Source organism: Kryptolebias marmoratus, linkage group LG3 (genome assembly GCF_001649575.2).
Source record: "Kryptolebias marmoratus isolate JLee-2015 linkage group LG3, ASM164957v2, whole genome shotgun sequence".
Taxonomy (NCBI): Eukaryota; Metazoa; Chordata; class Actinopteri; order Cyprinodontiformes; family Rivulidae; genus Kryptolebias; species Kryptolebias marmoratus.
In genome coordinates, this window is record NC_051432.1 from 18,809,383 (window position 1) to 18,827,312 (window position 17,930).

At 39.0% G+C, this 17,930-nt stretch overlaps 2 protein-coding genes across 3 annotated transcripts; one reads left to right on the forward strand and one right to left on the reverse strand.

The window, feature by feature from the left end:
• Positions 1-70: 70 nt before the first annotated feature.
• baiap2l2b (BAR/IMD domain containing adaptor protein 2 like 2b) lies at positions 71-8,184 on the forward strand. Of its 2 annotated transcripts, none has more exons than XM_017407485.3 (14): positions 71-687; positions 821-896; positions 1,537-1,623; positions 2,470-2,531; positions 2,862-2,933; positions 3,622-3,711; positions 3,795-3,926; positions 4,527-4,631; positions 4,898-5,000; positions 5,164-5,371; positions 5,815-5,880; positions 6,132-6,429; positions 6,523-6,566; positions 7,120-8,184. In XM_017407485.3, the coding sequence occupies exons 1-14, from the start codon at positions 634-636 to the stop codon at positions 7,193-7,195; spliced, it is 1,473 nt and encodes a 490-aa protein (XP_017262974.1). In that variant the 5' UTR covers positions 71-633; the 3' UTR covers positions 7,196-8,184. The 2 variants fall into 2 exon arrangements, with proteins under 2 accessions (XP_017262974.1, XP_017262982.1); XM_017407493.3 differs by having other exon boundaries at positions 4,527-4,625.
• Positions 7,897-12,898, reverse strand: pvalb7 (parvalbumin 7). Its single transcript, XM_017407526.3, has 5 exons — positions 12,748-12,898; positions 9,449-9,517; positions 9,145-9,274; positions 8,944-9,053; positions 7,897-8,577 (listed from the first exon to the last, which is right to left on the reverse strand). Exons 2-5 carry the CDS (start codon positions 9,507-9,509, stop codon positions 8,552-8,554), a joined length of 327 nt encoding a protein of 108 aa, XP_017263015.1. The 5' UTR covers positions 9,510-9,517; positions 12,748-12,898; the 3' UTR covers positions 7,897-8,551.
• Positions 12,899-17,930: the final 5,032 nt, after the last annotated feature.

Consider the following 17,930-nt stretch of genomic DNA (forward strand, 5'->3'; position numbering starts at 1 on the left):
GTTTCCTCCCAATCCCAGATCTTCTGCTTCCTAAAGAACCACAAATCAATTTAATGAACACAGAAAGTGATGATTTTAGTGTTTCTTGTTGTGTTTGAATTATAAACAGCAAACGTCCATGTTAATTTTGTCTGCCTTTGAATCCAGCTGAATCAACTACTGGACATCTTTCTTTTTTTAAGGCAGCAGCTGGTTTCTTCTCGGTTCAGATGCTCCCTCAGGTGTGAATCCAGACGTCACAGGGATGTCTGGCTGTCCTCCTTTTCTTTCAGGTCATGAATCAATAATTCATCCGGTCATATCAATGCCACCTACTCCCTTTGCACATGTTTGCTCTCTCTTTCCATTTAAAACAGGTGGTGACAAGGCAGCAAAGGAGCTCGTTAATGGGGTAATTTAGAAAAAAGGGGGAGGGAAAGGTGTTATTGGTTTTGGATCGGCAGCAGAAAGGGTGTGACTGGAGTGAAGGTGACTTTCTCTGTAGACTCTGAGAAAAGAAGGGCCCGTTGAAACCGTCTTTCAGAAATTTGAATGGGAACGCAGACTTTTTGTAGACGATTCATCTTTTCCTGACAGTCTTTGTCGGTTTTATTTGCCTAGTTAAATTTAACCTTGTCTTTATATTTGGTCACCATGTCGGGAGTCAGCAGTGACCAGTTGCACAAATCAACTTTAGGTGTCTACTCGGTGAGTTGAATTCACTTTTTTTTAATCTTGATTTTTTTGTTCACAGTTTAAAACGTGGGAAGTATTTCTGTGTTCTTCTGAGTTTCTTTGCTGCTTGCTCTTTTTAACGCGTGTATTTCTTGGTTTAATGCAGAACCTGATGGAACATTTCAACCCGGGTCTTCAGAAACTCGTTGCACTTGGAAACAGCTATGTGAAAGCTTTCAAAGGTGAGTGAGATAATGATCGATCAGGGGAATGTGTGTTATAAACGAGAGATTTTTTTTCTTCTATTGTTTGGCTTCATGTAAAGAACACCCAATTTGGTGTCAGTAAAAATAATTTGGTTTTTGCAAATGATGGTGTATATTTCCTGTTCGCACAAGGATTGGTAATTTGTTAGAATCTCACACTTATATTTAAGAATAAGTAACAAGGAGATCTATGCAATTGCATTAATGATTGATCACTGATGATTAATCAAAATCAAAATTTTCGTTCCTTCAAAACATGTCAGTTTAGACTTTACTTTCTGATATTTTTTCCAGTCTTCATCACATTGGTAAGTGGCTGAGCCCCATGCATCATTAATGCGCTGCTCGTTCTCGTAAGACAACAATAGGCCATCAGTCACAGAGCAGTGTGGTAACACTAAACCCTCTGGCATGAAGCTATTCCTGGACCAGAATCACATATCAGTTGTCAGCAGTGCTAAGTTGATGTTCCTAAAGAATAAAAGCCAACTGACCCAATTAAAAGCACTTTGAAAATGTGTGAGGCTATTGTAATAAAGGTAATAACATTTTCTGGTACTGAGGATTTTAAATGTTCATCTGACAACTGCTTTTTGTGCGTTTGTGTATTCTGCAGCCTTAGCCGTCTGCAGTGAGGCCTACTTCAGTGCTGTGGCTAAGATGGGAGACCAGGCCGTTCACACACTTTCATCCCATTCTCTTGGTAAGAGGGTGTCTGTCTGTGTTTATATTTGTAACAGCTTATTGAATGTGTTTCAACCAGTATTCCTTAAGTTAATCAAAAATGTGTGTTTATAGAGGACCAGAGTCTTGATCATGTCAAGCCCCGTTAACAATGCACCATTTTCTAAATCATAAAAATGAATATAGCTCTTGTTTTGTTTACATGTTTCATGTGTACACAGTATCATGCATGCAGTACTGATACATGCTTAAGTATTCTGACCCTTGCATTGGCTTTAATCATGATCATGTTCACACGTTTTTATTAAAAGTGTAAGGCGTAGCACAACATAACAAATATTTCTCTAGGCTTTAGGTTGCTCTAAGTGAGAGGGTCAGGGAGGCACAGCGTGACACAGGCCCTCTGAAGTGGAAGCCCTTGAATTATTAATGAGGACACACGTTCAGCTGCACTCAGTTCAGTAGCTTGCTCACAATAGATAACAGCCAGAGGCACCCATAATATTAAAAAAAAATGATAACCTTCCAGCTTCTTAACAGTTTGGTTTGTTGGATCAAAAAAGTCTTGATGACTTGAATGTCAAAGTATCAAGTAACCAAAACTTTCTCAAAGAATTGCTTCTTAGCACAAAGAGTCTGTTGCTGCGTAGGCTTTATAAAAATGTTACTTAAATTGTTTTTTTTGGGTTATTTTTTTTGTTCTACTACATAAAAATCCTAACAAAAACATAGTTCTGATTTAAAATTTAGTATGTCTTCAGGCCTATGAATACATCATAATGTTCAACTGGTGTTGTTGATATTTTGATGCGTGTGTTGGTCCCGTCTGCCGTCGATCCATCAAGTCTGTTTTTGCTTTAAAAAGGGGATGTCCTGATCCAGATCTCCGAAACACAGAGGAGACTCACTGCAGAGATGGAGGGAGTGGTCAGTACATGTCCTTGTTTCATGTAGATTAACTGCATCTTAAAAACGTTAGCCAAAATTAAAAGTTAAAAACTATTAAAAAAAAAAAATCACCAAACTGTAAATGCGTACAATTCTTAGTGTTTAACAAGCTTGGTGACTAAAAGTGGATTTTTAGGAATAAATATGGTTCTAGAAACTGAACATTAGACCTCAAAAGGAGCACATTTGCATATAGATTTAGTTAATCCAGCTAATTACACAATTAAGGCAATAATGTTTAAACAATGAGGCCGTTTTAGTAATGATTTGTTATGTCATGAGTTTAATAGCTTTTTTTTCCTGCTGCAGTTTCAGTGGTTTCAAATTGAGGTGCTGCAAACAATGGAGAAGAACATCAAGTTAGATGAGGAGTACATTGAAGTGAGTTTACTAGTAAATTATTTGTGCATTTTCTTTTACCTCAGCTGTGAAATAATAAACAGGATAGACAGAATACTCTTTACAAGGCAGCAAAATGTTCTCAACGATGTTTTTGGAAACAAAGGTTTTTGTATTTAGGTCTCGCACGTAGTTTAGGACTATAAGATTATTCCTTCTGTTTGTCTGATTATGCTGAGATTTCTCTGTACAAAACCCCTAAACTAACTAAAACAGGAAAGTTTAAGATAACTAATAATGTGATTCTCTAACTGAGAACTCCTAAAATGTCACAGGAATCAGAAACCTAAAAGAAGACTGTCAAATGCATTCACACATTAATCTCAGAGATGTTAATGGGCGGTCGACATATTAAAATAATGCAGAGTTTCTGTCCCCACAAATTTACAGTCACAGTAGTCAAAATAGTCACTTTCTGACAGCTTGCCCTCTTGAATTCAGAACAAGCCCGAATGCATTTAACAGCTGTTTCAAACCACAGGAGAGCATCTAGTTCTCGTATCAACTTGATAACTAACTAAGAATGAGTCAGCTGAACTGTGACATGCTGCACTGCCGCTTTAAAGGTAGTCAATAGGAGACAGAACAGCCCGTCAGCACAAACATTACTCAGTGCACCCCCGCCCCCCCCGTACAAACACGTTCAGGAATAATGTTTGCTGTGCTGCAGGGTAGTCGCAGGGTGTATGAGCTGGAGGTGAGGAACCAGGCCGAGGCTTTGGAGAAGCAGCTCAGACGAGGAGCATACAGAGACTCTCTGGTACACACACATACGCAAACACCAGGCTCAGCAGCAGTGGCGCCTCTGAACCTCTGAGTGTGTATTTTGTGCTTGTTTTGTAGGAGAACAGTGAATACATGGTTTACCTGAGGCAGAGCCAGCAGGAGATCTTGAAAGAGGAGGAGAGGAGGTATCGTTTCTTGGCAGAGAAGCACTGTGGCCTCACCCAGTCACTGCTGTTTCTCATAAACAAGGTATAGAAACATTAATTTTACACCGATCCTTCGTTACAGCGTGATAAACTAAATTCCCCACAGCGTGAGTTCAGTGCAGCCTTGCTGAAGCTCTGACTTTGTAGTGTTTTAATGGTAAATCCATGTGCAAAACAGTTGAGTTTCAAGTTATTATTATAATAACCTGCTGCAAATCAAGGTTTAACAAATTGAAGCAACTTTAATTAACATAAAAACAGACTATGTTATAGTGACAGGTTACACAATATATGTGAAACTTCAACAGACTGAATACTCTTCACCTCAATAATATTAATATATTATGATATATATTAGACTGTTTTTGAATTGACGTAACATTTTGTCTTGCAATTACAGCCTTGTACCAGTAGAGGGTTCTGCTCTCTCTTTAGTGCCCCTGTTCCTATCTTCCTTTAGTAATTTATCCATTCAATACTTGAGTTTCAATGCAGTTTTTTTTTGTTACATCATTTTAATTGCCTAGTTATTTGATAAAACTGAACTCTGTGTGCATTATTGAATTTCCTGGTGCGCTAATCTTGTTTCTATCTGATTGGGCTGAGATTTAATGAGGCTCTCTTGTCTCTTCTCTGCTTTCAGACCGGTGCATCCCTGCAGCAAAAAGCAGATGGGTGGAAAGAGAAGTTGAACGAGACCAGAGGGTCCAGATCCCGAACTCCCAACCATTTGGATCAAGAGGTGCAGGTACTGGCGTTATATCTGGTTTAGTTAATTATTTTCATCCATAGCGGACATAACTCTGCTATATTAGTATCCAACACATTTAACGGCCTGTAATAAAGCTGTGCCTGTCTGAGCTGCCAGTGCGCCTGCTTGATGATTTGATTTATGAAACATTTCTCACTCCTGTAAAGTCGTAATTAAGGCTTTTAAGGTAATTTAAAAAAAAAACTTAATGGAGACTGCAGTGTTTATTTTCTTTTTATAATCTGTAATATGTGTTTGCTAAGCTCCGAGGATCAGTGAGCTCTCTGCTGCAAACAGTAGCCAGAGATGAGGATATGTCCTGGGCCAGGAGGGAGCAGCTGGCACTGGGTCGAGTGCCCTCTAGAGGTGAGAATTAGACTTACTTACGTTCATCTGCTGTATTTTAACAGTTGACAAGATCTGAAGTCAAACAACTGTAGCAATCATTCATGTATACCTGAAATACTCCCATATTCTATTATTTTTCCTTCCCTTTCTAATTCTTACTGCTTCTTTTCTGACCCTCCAGCACCGTCTCCCCTTCCCAGCCGCTCCCGCTCCAGCTCAGTGGGTGAGTCTTTGGGTTTGGGCGGAGGAAGACCCATGAGAGCCCTGGTGTCTCACCCCTCCTCGTCCAACCCAAAGCTCTTACCTTTCAGTAGAGGAGAGACGGTCATTGTGCTGGTCCAGGAGCCGCGCAATGGCTGGCTGTACGGACGCACTGACAGCAGCCTGCGGTGGGATAATTTACCAGTTATTTCTGCTCGTTCGTACAAGTGCAGAAGCTACAGTCTTATTATTGTTCACCTGGGTTTTTTTATTTAAATGCTGGTTCACCGCCTAATTCTGTGAAAATGGTCATGGCAGCATTTACATTGTTTTTATACTTTTACTGTACGGAGGTAAACATACATATATTAGATGTAGTTTAAAATGGATTATTTGAGACTTTGTAGTTGGCAATCGCACCAGTATCCCATGTAGTAAAATAATAGTCTGATTTATAATAGAGATATTTTGACAGTTGACATTATTACACACCAGTATATCATTTCATATCTGAAAAATACAATAACTGTTGTTAATAGTATACAGTTGTTCACGGAAATTAAGATATAAATGAAGCTATTGAGATTTATGAATCTCTGTTGTCTGATCTGTTTTGTTTTATCTCCGTCAGTCAGGGCTGGTTCCCTGCTGCTTATGTGGCTTCTGATGAAGATTTCTCCAACACCTTAGCGATCAGGTGGGAGTTTCTGTCATCCTGCACAACAGAATGTCAGGAGTGAATTTTTAGATGACAAAATGCTTCTCTGAGAGAAATAATTTTCTCAGTATTACTCAATACATAGTTAAGTTACTTCTCAGTAAGAATAAAATAAAAACTTGAAGGAAAAGCTTTGGCATTTGTTATTGTTTGTCAAAAATGTTTCAGCTCCTTCTTACTTATTGGCTCACTATTAATTTTCTGTACATATGACTCTTTGACCCTCGCAGTGGCGGTTCTCTAAAAAGCCACAGTATGAACAATCTGCAGGACAATTACGGCGAGCAATCAGAGGGCAAGAGTCCCGGCGTTATCCCTCCCCCGGTGACGCCTAACCGTAGAGCGTCTGTAGACGTCCGACTGATCTCTGCAGTCCCTGAGAAGAAGGCAGAACCAGCAGTAGAAACTAAGTCTGCGCCTCCTGCTCCACCACCCTCACAGAGTCTGAATCCCAGAAGAGGCTCCGCAGATTTCCGACCAATCTCTCCCAACCCTGATCGGAAGAGAGACGGACCGTCTGATGTCCAGGTGCTTTATTTTGAAATTTATTGTTGTTTTTTTAATGAACAAATTCTAGTACTTTAATTTTAACGACTGGATGACAAACCTCTCCTTTCTTAGACATTATCACCACATGGGCAACCTGAAAACCCTCTGTTTCCCAGGTAATTCTTTTTTCTTTCAGACTGGGAAAAAAAAGCAAAACCAGTTTGGATTTCCCAGATTTTAAGTGAGCAAAATATCAGAATGTTATTGACATTTTGTTACAAATTATCACAAGATAATATTTTATTGCAGAAATAGTTTTGCTAAAGAACTAAGAAAAGATTAAGTAAAGCTATTCTGCTGTTTGGGTTTTGGTGGACATTTTAGTATTATTTCAGAAGCTTTTACCAGTAAGAATACAGTTTGGTGGACAGGTTGTATGTACTCAACTGTGCTTTAGTCTTTTTTTTTACTCTGCATTCAGTGTCGGCCATCTTAACACCTAAGACGAGCTCTAATTCCTGCTGCACCTTTTTCAAAACAGTAAACACTTTGAGTTGTAGAAAACTGACCTGTGAAGCATGTAGCACACCCAAAAGTGAAAATTTAGCCTCCTCAATGGGGTGAGTGTGGTGTCAGTTTCCTAACCTGGATCAGGTGAGTGTGTTTTGGCGGAACGCAGCTGAGCGCATGCAGTATTGTGTAACATTTTCCATCATACTCTCGTTTCAGAGGCACAAACCCATTTGCCACCGTAAAGCTTCGCCCCACGACGACCAATGACAGATCTGCTCCTCACATCCACTGATCGGTCAGGGTTTGCGCCGCACACCGTGAGATCAACACACAGAGGCTGGACGTGCAAGTTTTTAGATCACTGAAATATTAAGGTCTTTAGCCTGATGGACAGAAGCAAACGTTTGAGGAGATTTTGTACGGTGAGTGAGTTAAGATGAGGGACTTTGTGTACCAAAAGGCAAAAGCAATACTTTATTACATTCCAGTTTATTAAAATCACAACCTGGAACATTTGTTTTACCAAACTTTTTGTGCAGCCATCAATATGATGGGTATGTTGTTTTGTGTTTGTCTCTTGTGGTGAAAATATAAAAGGAACTGTTTTAGAAAAATTCAGTGCTCTAAGCTGCAGCCAGCATCTGATTTGATTCACATTAAGACTGATAAATAATCAAATAACCAGCCTCACTGTTGTCCAAAGGAAAAAGATGAATTGTTTCTTTATTTTTGTTTTTATTTATGGGCTTCATCTGACTTCTTGTTCCCCCTATTTTTTATTCTCTGCTCAGTGGCTCCATCTCCAGCTCACTTTATGTCTACATTCTGGATATGAAATTTGTATTGATCATTTTGTTTATTCATGGTCAAATGAAGCAAACGCATTAAGCATAATTTGCGCCCATTTGATATATTTTTTTTTAAGTTTTCAGTTGTATGTTTTGTGAGTTTGTTTTGTGATCTCAGTGAGTAAAAATACACATAGACACAATATTTCAAAAGTTTTTTATTGTCATTTCTTACTGATGTCTTCTCTCTTCACAGCTCTCCTTATAAATGATATTTTTTTTCACTACATCACGTGGTCAGAGGCAGAGAGTGAGGAGGAGGAGGAGGAGGAGGAGGAAGGGATAGAGGTGAGAGAAATAAGGTTAGGGAGGTTAGATGAGGAAGAAGAGAGGAAAGAAAGTGAACTGATATGTGAGCATCCAAAAATAATAAAAATAGTTGAGACAAAATGCACAACTGAATGTAAAACAGATGAAAAAAAAAAGAAAAAACTGAGATTAAAGGAGTCTTGAACATCTACACCATTCACAGCACTAGTACCACCTGTTTTTAGACTAGATCACAAACTTTCCTCATTAGTCATTAATAATAATCCTGAAATCCATACAGCATTTGTGGGTAAATATATATAAAAAATGAAAAATTATAAATGAAACTGATGCCTTTTATGCTTCTGTGATTCCCCTCATGGTGACTCCTCATTGGCCTGTTTTTATTAGTGTTTTATGTGGAACAGGCCTGTTCTGACTCCATTTTTTTGGGGTCCGGCGGGAGAACAGAAGCGCTTGAAGGTGGCAGTCATAAAATGTGAATGTAGGGACGATGAGGAGCAGGAAGAAGAAGGGGGTTTAGATGCCCCCTACTCATGCACCAAGGCCTCAAACTCTGAAAATACAAAGAAAATTACAAATTATAGAATGTGCACCAGGAGGGTCAAATATGGACCTACAATGTTCAATATTTCATCACCACCAGCAGAAACTACTGCAACCTATTTAACAGTAAATCAGTCTAACAGTGGGGTCCTGCAAATCAAACCTCATAAACTTTATTAGCACTATATTTAAAGACAATTTATTGTCAAAAGGTTCTACATTCGAATGTCTTTGCAACTTTGGTTGCATCAAACTTTGCTATAATTTGCAACATCCACATATCAACAGGAATGAAAAATCTTTAATTCGTTAGTGTTTCTTTTTTTTTTTAAATAGAAAATGCATTAAACTATGACCCATTTCTCCTATCTCTCACCGTCAATGCCGATCTTGCCATCACCGTCTTTGTCAGCAGCTTGGAGGAATGCTTTTGTCTCTGCGTCAGTCAGGTCCCTGCCATCTTTAGAAAACCCCTTCAGTACAAACCTGCGAACAGTCGAGGGTTTTGCAGAAAAGGATCACCTCAGAGCAACACGGGACGATGTGCGCTACGTGTATTCATGCTGTGGATTCTTACTTGAGCTCCTCCTCCTCTATAAACCCACTACCGTCCACATCCAGAACCTGGAAGACCTTCTTGACGTTTTCAGCTGACATGGCCTTCATTCCCACCATTTCAAAGAACTTCTTGGGGTCAAAGGTTGCCGCTATAAAGAGTTAAAGTAAAGTGTGCAGTTTAAACCACCACAACATTAGAGGGCTAGAACCTTATCTGCATTATAAAGCTCAGGATTCGAAGATGTCGTGCACTTTGTTTTGTTTGCTCTGTTTTCTGATGGGAATGAGATATTGACGTGGAGAAAAATGAAATGGTTACAGACCTGCAAAGGCATCAAGACCTTTCTTGATGTCCTCAGCTTTTAACAGATCTGTCATTACCATTCTGCCAGCTGTAGAGAGGAACAAAGAGAGCATACATGGTGGGATGTCAGAAATCATTTTAAAAAGCAGAAAACATCAGATATGAACACACATAAAGGGGCAATTGGATAGAAAATATGACAAAAAGGAAGCCCTTAATGGCCCACGTGCCTGTAAATGTGTGGAGAGTTAAAGAATAAACCAGAGATAAAGTTATTAAAGATAAATAAATAAAGTATGTTGACAAGAACCGATGCACTTAAAGACTAAAAGAATCCAAACCCTGATGAGACCGGCAGCGAACATTTTAGAACCTCAAGAGAAGATTTAATCACACAAAACATCAGGGTGGCTGTCTTGGGACTGGAAGGTCGCAGGTTTGATTCCCCATCATGCCTATATGTCGTGGTGTCCTCGAGCAAGTCACCTAATCCCTAACTTCTCCCCGATCGCCTAAAATGTCATTTTATTTTTGTCACATACAATGATAACAACACATAACATTTATCTAACACAATACAAATACTACAGGAGTAGAGAATTGCACCATTATATACATTATTAATTGATGTTTATTCATGTATTGATCACCTTAATGAGTATAAAGTGAAGCATGTTGTTAAGAATGAATAACTCAAGTGAACTTTTGCTCAAGTAAGTTGAGTACTTGTGCCCTGCAGTAGCCTTTAAATGTCACTAGGTGTCACAGTTGAGCTGAAGGAACTATTTGTTTCCCTTTTAATCGGCTTTGAAAAATTAGCAACAACTGTTACCAAGAAAGATGTCTGATGAATTTGGTGTATTTGCTATGGGAGCAGTGGGATGTCTGTGTGTCACAAACGCTTGGTGCTGAAGCTGATATCTGACACCTGCACAGTCCTGGCCGTCACTCATCATCTCAGTGTCTGCATGTTGCACTGTCTTGAGTCCAACAAAAAGTTTCCCCTCCCCGCCCAAAGGACAAAGTGACAGAATAAGAACAGAAATGTGCAGTCATCCTGTTTCTCTGGGTCCATTCTTCTTCTTCTCAACTTTCTTGACACCTATCATGTGTCTGACTTTTGGCACCAAGAGCCAATTAGTTCTTTCTGAGATGTCCAGGGATGTGCTGTTTATCCCCAGCTATTAGACAGTGGCTTGAAAATAGAAAGTCATCAGATTAAGATGCCTCGGTCCATCTGGTTTAGACAGAAAGTTTTTTTTTTTCAGCTAATTTCCCATTTCCCCTTTTTGTGAACTTTTACCGACACTTCCAGCCTGTTAAGTTGTTCTGGATCTTCATGTTCTCTCAGTGGGTTTAAAGGTGAAGACACACACAGTGCGCCCAGAGGGCAGGGCGAGTACCTCACTACAGCATCCTTAAAAAGTTGTGATGATGTGGGGATTTTCAAACCCCCTTAAGGCCTATTAGGAAATTACTGAATACAAATATTGATACATATAAATATTTGTAATTTTTGTGGACATTGTGATTTATATAAACATTTCGATTTATATAAACTTGTAAAATAAGTTAAAGAAAAAATACAAACACAGGTAAGATGGGGAAGTTGTGCTGCTCACTTTTGGACCTAAGGTTTTTGAAAGTGAGCAAAGGAATGTCAAAAAACACGACTTCATAGTAAGACAAACTAAACCTGGCCAATGTGTAAACTGTTTTTTTTAAGCAATCTATAGCATTTACCAATGAAAACCCAGGACTATTAAGCAGCTGAAACCCCATATTAGACAAAAAATAGAATTTAACTATTTATGAACTACAAAATAATCTTATTTCTATTTAAAATAAGTTTTAAAGAATTCCCAAATTGCCAGCATTGAGTTTTTATTTACATTTTATACAGCATGCTAACTATTTTGAGGCCAGTGCTTTTCAGCCTGCGTAATTTTTCTCACATCTTCCACTTTACCACTTACAGGGTTTTAGATAATTGATGTTGTTAAAAATGCCTTACAGCAAGAAAGCCAAAATGTTTACTTTTACCTTCACTGAAGCTCTAAATGTCCCAAAGATAGATGGCTTTGCAATTTATCCCACAGCAAAGAATATAAGCTTTGCAAAGGATTGGTGACCCTATGTTTTAGCACCAAAACGCATCAATTTATCAAATCTTCACTGCGGATCGAAAGGCAATTCTGGCCTTGAAGTGTACTATAAATAAACTATAGATGTCAAAACCTGTGTTTTCTCAGAAAAGTGACCTGAGGTCTATTATAAAAGTTGTTTATTTGTCCGGGGGAGGCAGAGATAAAGCACTTAACCGCTGAAAAAGAAAATCAGCAGTCCTAAAGCACACTTTTATGAAGTTTCGACAATAAGTAGACAAACAAATGATCCGTGCATCCATCCATCTTCTACCGCTTATCTGCGGTCGGTTGGGTCGTGGAGGCAACAGGTCCGGGAGGGAAACCCAGACAGCCTTTTCCCCAGCAACACTGATCAGCTCCTCCTGGAGGATCCCAAGGCGTTCCCAGGCCAGAGAGGATACAAACAAATCAATCTCCTCCAATTAGTCGTTGTAATTTGAGGTCCTAGTATGTCTATTTTATCCATAAAGTATTTTGTATCGGGGTAGAAGATCCGAGTAAATAACAATAATAGAACTGCTTCACTACTACTGTGCATTGACTCTGTATATTAACACCTGTTATTGCTGACACTTGAGCTAAGACCCATTTGACGCCCTTCTAACATTACCCTGTCATTGTAATGACAGGCAGTAAAAACATTACCAAGCGGATAGAACAACCCCATTTAGACCGCCCCGCCGTAGAAGCTGCATTGACTTCTCAGGAACATATTTGACCTTTTCTGTTGATGCACCTGTATGTGTTCCCTAAAAATAAGGTATTAGTTAGTTAACTGTTTTGGTCCAGTGCTGTTTCACAGACAGGCTGCATGGTAATACAAAATCATTGCTCACTTGAAGTTGGTGACGACTGTGATCATATTTCTGCGTTTTCAGCAGAGCGTTCAGCCAGGGGTTTAAACCCAAAGCACTGCTGTTACACACTCTACAAAAAAATCTGTCACTGGCTGTCACTTTAACTTTATTACCCCAACAACTAGGAATGTCATCTAATTCATTTGCAGCATATCTGCTTGTCACGGTTCATCCAAGTGATTGTTATTGTTCAATTTTCTTTTCACAACGACCCACAGCCCAGGCTTCTGATTTGCCAGCCTCTGCTTTCTATGTGTGTGCTTACTTTCTAACAGCCGTTCTCTGCTACATCATTTGATATTGTTCTGTCTTACCTGAAAGGATGGGCGGATTACTGCGGAGAAAAGGAAAGAAAGAAGGCGAGAGGAGAGGTGATGGAGGGAGGCCGGAGAAGACAGAAGGTCTGGAGACTGAAGTAAGATGAGCAAGTTAAGGTGGGGGCAGAGGACACAATAAGACTTTTATAGCTGCCACCAAACACATCACTTGTCTCACGTACCCCCCCAACCTCATCCCCACCTCTCTATTTTGAGAAGAGGGGTTTGTCAAGACGTGACGCAAACACAGTTGGCCTAATAATAATAATACGCTTTATCTGGCTTGCTTTGGAGCTCACCTCCACCGGGGACTTCTCTCTCTGCTCTGTCAGACACATCTGTCCTTTCTGCTATCGCCTGCTCGGGTTGATCCTGTCATTTATAAAGTATGAGGCTTCATGGTAACCATTGCCATTACTGGCATTTTACGACTTTTCAAATGCGATCTAAAAGTTTTGGCTTCAGATGATTGTTTTTCTTCTAAAAGTTACGTTTCTTCAGCCCATAAGTACAAACCATTTGAGAGAAGATGAAAACAGCTTAGTTCACAAAGTGGTGTTGTGGGGAATCAAATCTTCTTTGAAATAAAATGTTAGGAAGTCACCAATATTTCCAGTTTTGTTGTTGACAATCGAATTCAACATAAACCGGGAGAAACTCCTGTATCACACAACAGGTAGCATAGCCATTCCCTAACCCTTTCTCAGACTTCTAAGATTTTTGACAACACTGCTGAAACATTTAAGTTTTTTGACTTGTATTGAGTCAAAAGGTCCATCTCATTAGTTTTTGTTTTTTTTTTCTAAAGGCTTAAAGCTGATTGGTGGCGTTTTGAAAATTTTAACCCTAGTATTGGAGCTCCTAACTGTGTGTTTTTATGCAGCAGAAACTGGGAAACAGTCAACAATTATTATTATTATTATTATTATTATGTTCGTTGTTAACTGATGCCATAAAGTCACCATAAGGAACAGACGGGTCATATTTAGTTTTCTTCGATTGTGTAAGTTAAATCAAATAAAATGTTGCTGATAACTTTGTCCAGCACATATTTTATGTTTGCCTTTTTACCCTTATATAACATATTTAAGCCTTTTCTTTTTTACTGTGTTTTTTACTTTAATACTTTGATTATAGATATGAGTTCATTTGCTGAGAACTGAGTGTGTGTTTAGTGCGGTTTATTGTGAAAGTCTGCCAGTATATGACATGATTCTTTTCTGGTGAAAAGCTAAAAAAAACAAACTTGAATTGTGTTGTTGAACTATAGATGATGAAAAATGAATCACTTTTCTCTGTTCTCTCATATCCTGCACTGACCTCTTCTTCCCGTCGGAGTCCTGCCCTGCGACTTTATTAAGTTTCTCCTCGGTTGAATTACCCCTCCTCAGCACATTTCAGCTTTGTAAGAATATGTGAATGGGAGGGGTGAGATGGCGAGGACAACATGCTGGAAGCGCTCGCTGTTGGGGAGGGGAGAGGGTCAAGAAGGGGGAAGAAAGAGCAATGTCTTAAGATATTTACAGATGGGTCGGTTTCTATCAGGCGCTGCAGTAAATGAACCAAGTTTTGACAAGTTTAAAGGCTCTGAGGACAAGCGAGATAATAAAGTAATGAGACTGACCCTGGAAACAGTGGAATAAATGAAGTGCTGCCTGCAGAGGCACGGATATAAATAAGAAAGAGTAATCCTAAACCCTGAAGTGACAGTAAAACCAAGGAGAGCAATAACCACGTACAGTGAAGTCGATTCATACGTGAATAGAAGACGTACAGTGTGCTCCACGGATCCGACTGAAAATAGAGAGAAAGTGAGAGGGACAGTGACAGACAGAGGAGAGCGAGAAGAATTAAATGTGTTTTTAATGACCAATGTGTTATTCAGCGACAGGTGGTGCATTAGGTCATGGCAAGCAGTAGCTACGAACACGTGTGTGTGTGTGTGTGTGTGTGTGTGTGTGTGTCTGCAGTAGCAATATTAAAGGGGTATCCCATGTCCACCGACCTAAAGATTAGCAGATATTGGGCCTAAAAATAAACGCAGGGGAACCCATTGTCTGTACTGATTTGGGGAGCAGAGGAATATCAGGTGTCGGCTTGTAGAGTAAAAACCGAATCAACCTGATCCCTTCTTATCTGAAATCTTTACAGCATAAACTTGCATGTGGGCAAAGCTGTGAAAATACATCTTGGAAATATTATTCTCACTTACATATGTTCATTTTTGGCCACTTGGGTGTTACATATGTTCATTTTTGGTCAAGAATCATGATGAAAAATAAAAAAAAAAACCCATTTAAATCTGCTTTAATGAGTGTTTCTACAGTTACAATGGATCAGCTGATGGTTTTAAGGTGAGTTGCTGGCATGAGTAGACAGATATCTGTCATCTGGCATCATATGGTTTCCTCTCATCATTCTCAGTAATGCGAGTTAAACAGAGCTGCTTTCAATCGTTTGAATAGCTCAAACTGAAGGCTTTTAATGCTGCATCCACTCGTTTTTAAACAGCAAGGCTTTTAAATCTCCGTATGCAAACAACCGACAGCAGCAGCAGCGCTCTCAACCTCAAGAGTTGAGTTCAGACCAAAATACATGCAAGAGTGGGAGAAGGGAGTCCCACAGTTTTCCAAATCTGCACCACAAGACGTTAGTTACAGTTGTATATTTAGTCCTAATAAAACTCCTCGTGTGTGTGGGAGACAGTGAGTTGTTTTTTTTTTTAAAGGAATGAACCAAAGTCTTTGGCCTGTTACACAGGCAGCCTGTTAAATAATGAGACATCAGATTTAATCAAGCTGACCTGTGTTTAGGAGACAGCTTAGCAAAAGAATTCATTTCAAATCAGATCCTGAGACCAAAAATGTTTTTTTCCAAATGGCATGACTCTCAGATGCTGTTCATCTGCTGTACATTATTTTAGGACTGAGACATCTTCTTTTGTCCTCCACTTGTCCACACCTCAGTTTTAATATTCTGTCCTGGTCAGGTGTACGGACTGGACAGATAAAAAGTCCAAAGAAACACTTTGAAAGACCTTCAGAAAGCCTGGAGAACTGCTGATTAGACCACTTTAGCAGATTACAAAATGTGAAATATAAAGAAATAAGAGGTGATTTTAAACTTTCTGCACTGTACTGTACATCTGATTGACTGTTAGGTAAATGTAACAAGCTCACAAGGCTGTTCATGTCATGCATGTATTTTGTCATAGCGCTGTGTTTCGGAGTCATTTTGGGGTAAATTCTTTGCACCTGCTCAGTTGTGCGTCTTTACTTTTTGAGTAATGTGACTAAAGAGAGAGAGACGTCACTTCAGCCTGAGCTCCTGTCGGCCGTGACAAGTTGCTCGACACGTTTCATTCTTTTTTCACTGCATCTTGTAGTGCATCAGAAATAATTATGGGGTTTTGCTGGTGCTGCTTCGCAAATACAGCAAACCTTTCACAAAAGGGTACACTTATTTTCTATTCAAAATATAAAGTGTTCTTTTGGTAAAGCAACGCTTTTATGTAACTTTATAAAAACAGTTCAGCCTCAAAATAATCAAATTATTATTTTTTCTTTTATTGAGAGTGAATCATTATTGGAAGCCAATTTGTCTCATTTTTGCAAATTTATATTTGGAAAACAGACTGGAAACACGCATGTTTTCATTAATATTTCTGGATATTGTAATAGATTTTCTGCAAACTCATTAAGAAGGCAGTGAGTTATTTTATGAGAGAAGGAAAATGTGATGCTGGGCTCACTGATTATAAAAGAACTAGACAGTATTTAAAGAACCAAAATAAGGACTTGTACTCATTTTATTGCAATCAATAAAAAAGTTGGTTGCACCGTTCCATCAATAACTCCTGCAGAGGGATGGAAAATTGCAAATGCAACTAAAGTGTTGCTTAGCTTGAGTAACGAACGATTAATGTTGAGGTTGGTTCAGTGTCAGAGTCTTTACCAATGTGATGAAAATCTGCTTATTTGTAACTCTGTGTGATTTCCATGTAGATAAGAAGGATAAATTAGTATTTTTGGTTCCCCAAGTGTATATGCCAGCGGTCAATCTTCGAATTATTAATTTAATTCTAAAGTAAAAAAAAATCACAACACTCCTAATGTAGATGTTGATGTTTCAACACCTAAGCTCTTTTCTCAGCTTCTGTCTTTTAAAACTCGAGTTTAAACATTTTTAATTGTAGTTCATTTCTACCTCAGTGGGGTGAGTTTATGGTTTAAAGCAGGGGTGTCCAAAGTGTGGCCTGCAGGCCATTTGCGGTCATCTCAGTGGCTTTGTGTGGCCTGTGTCCCCTTATAGTGACTGTTTGGAAAGAAAAGTGACTTATATTGCACTTTTGTTCCTGAGAGGAGCCTGGAATGTACTTTCCAAGCACAAAATAACAAAAAAAAAAAGACTCAACAAACTGAACGCTTTTCTTTAGGCGAGGAAAATGTTTGCAAACTTTTGGATCTAGAAGAATTTAAAACTCCTTTTCCACCAAAATTAGGATATTTTTGTGTTTTTGCTAAAATATTGGGTGTTTACTTTGTAAATAAAAAGGAATCACAGAACAATTATTTGTATTTTTTTTTTTTTTTAAACAAAATTCACATTTTTGTGTCCTGTTAATATTTTACACTTGTTGACTATGGTCTGCGTGTCTACAAGTTTAAAGTTTTCTGACCATCCGGGCTGCTCAGCATGAAGGATCAGTATTTAGTTAACTCCTCGGCTTTCTTCTTCTCTTACATGGTTCCTATGGTAACCAGCTGTCAACATGGTAAACACAAAGTGTGTGTTTGCTGATGCTTTCTGTCAGTCTCACTTCTTCTATTTCTGTCTATGCATGTGTGTGTGTGTGTGTGTGTGTGAACCTAATGACTTATTATATTTCACCAGCAGACTTTTTACAGTGCTCTTCTGTTTCAGCGTGATATTCTAAGTTTAACACGAAGGCAACCTACTCAACCAGAGACAATACACAAAATGCACACACCCAGCTCCTTATTTTACATGTATACATGTTCACAGTCCACAAATCCTCTTCCACACACACACGCATGCACACACACATCCATGCACGCACAACAGACTTCAGCAGCTGGCCTGACCTTGAAGATAAATACACCCTTGAAAAATGTTTCTGCAATTCGTGGCTGGCGATGGTCTGTTATACGAGCAGCGTT

What these genes read in the sequence shown, in the direction of transcription:
- baiap2l2b (XM_017407485.3), top strand. Translation starts at nt 634, where the DNA reads ATGTCGGGAGTCAGCAGTGACCAGTTGCACAAATCAACTTTAGGTGTC. An exon ending in ACTTTCATCCCATTCTCTTG is followed by an intron (nt 1,624 to 2,469) that starts GTAAGAGGGTGT and finishes TGCTTTAAAAAG; the next exon opens with GGGATGTCCTGATCCAGATC. An exon ending in TGCTGTTTCTCATAAACAAG is followed by an intron (nt 3,927 to 4,526) that starts GTATAGAAACAT and finishes CTCTGCTTTCAG; the next exon opens with ACCGGTGCATCCCTGCAGCA.
- pvalb7 (XM_017407526.3), bottom strand. Translation starts at nt 9,509, where the DNA reads ATGGTAATGACAGATCTGTTAAAAGCTGAGGACATCAAGAAAGGTCTT. An exon ending in AGGTCTTGATGCCTTTGCAG is followed by an intron (nt 9,275 to 9,448) that starts GTCTGTAACCAT and finishes AACTCTTTATAG; the next exon opens with CGGCAACCTTTGACCCCAAG. An exon ending in ATAGAGGAGGAGGAGCTCAA is followed by an intron (nt 9,054 to 9,144) that starts GTAAGAATCCAC and finishes GACTGTTCGCAG; the next exon opens with GTTTGTACTGAAGGGGTTTT.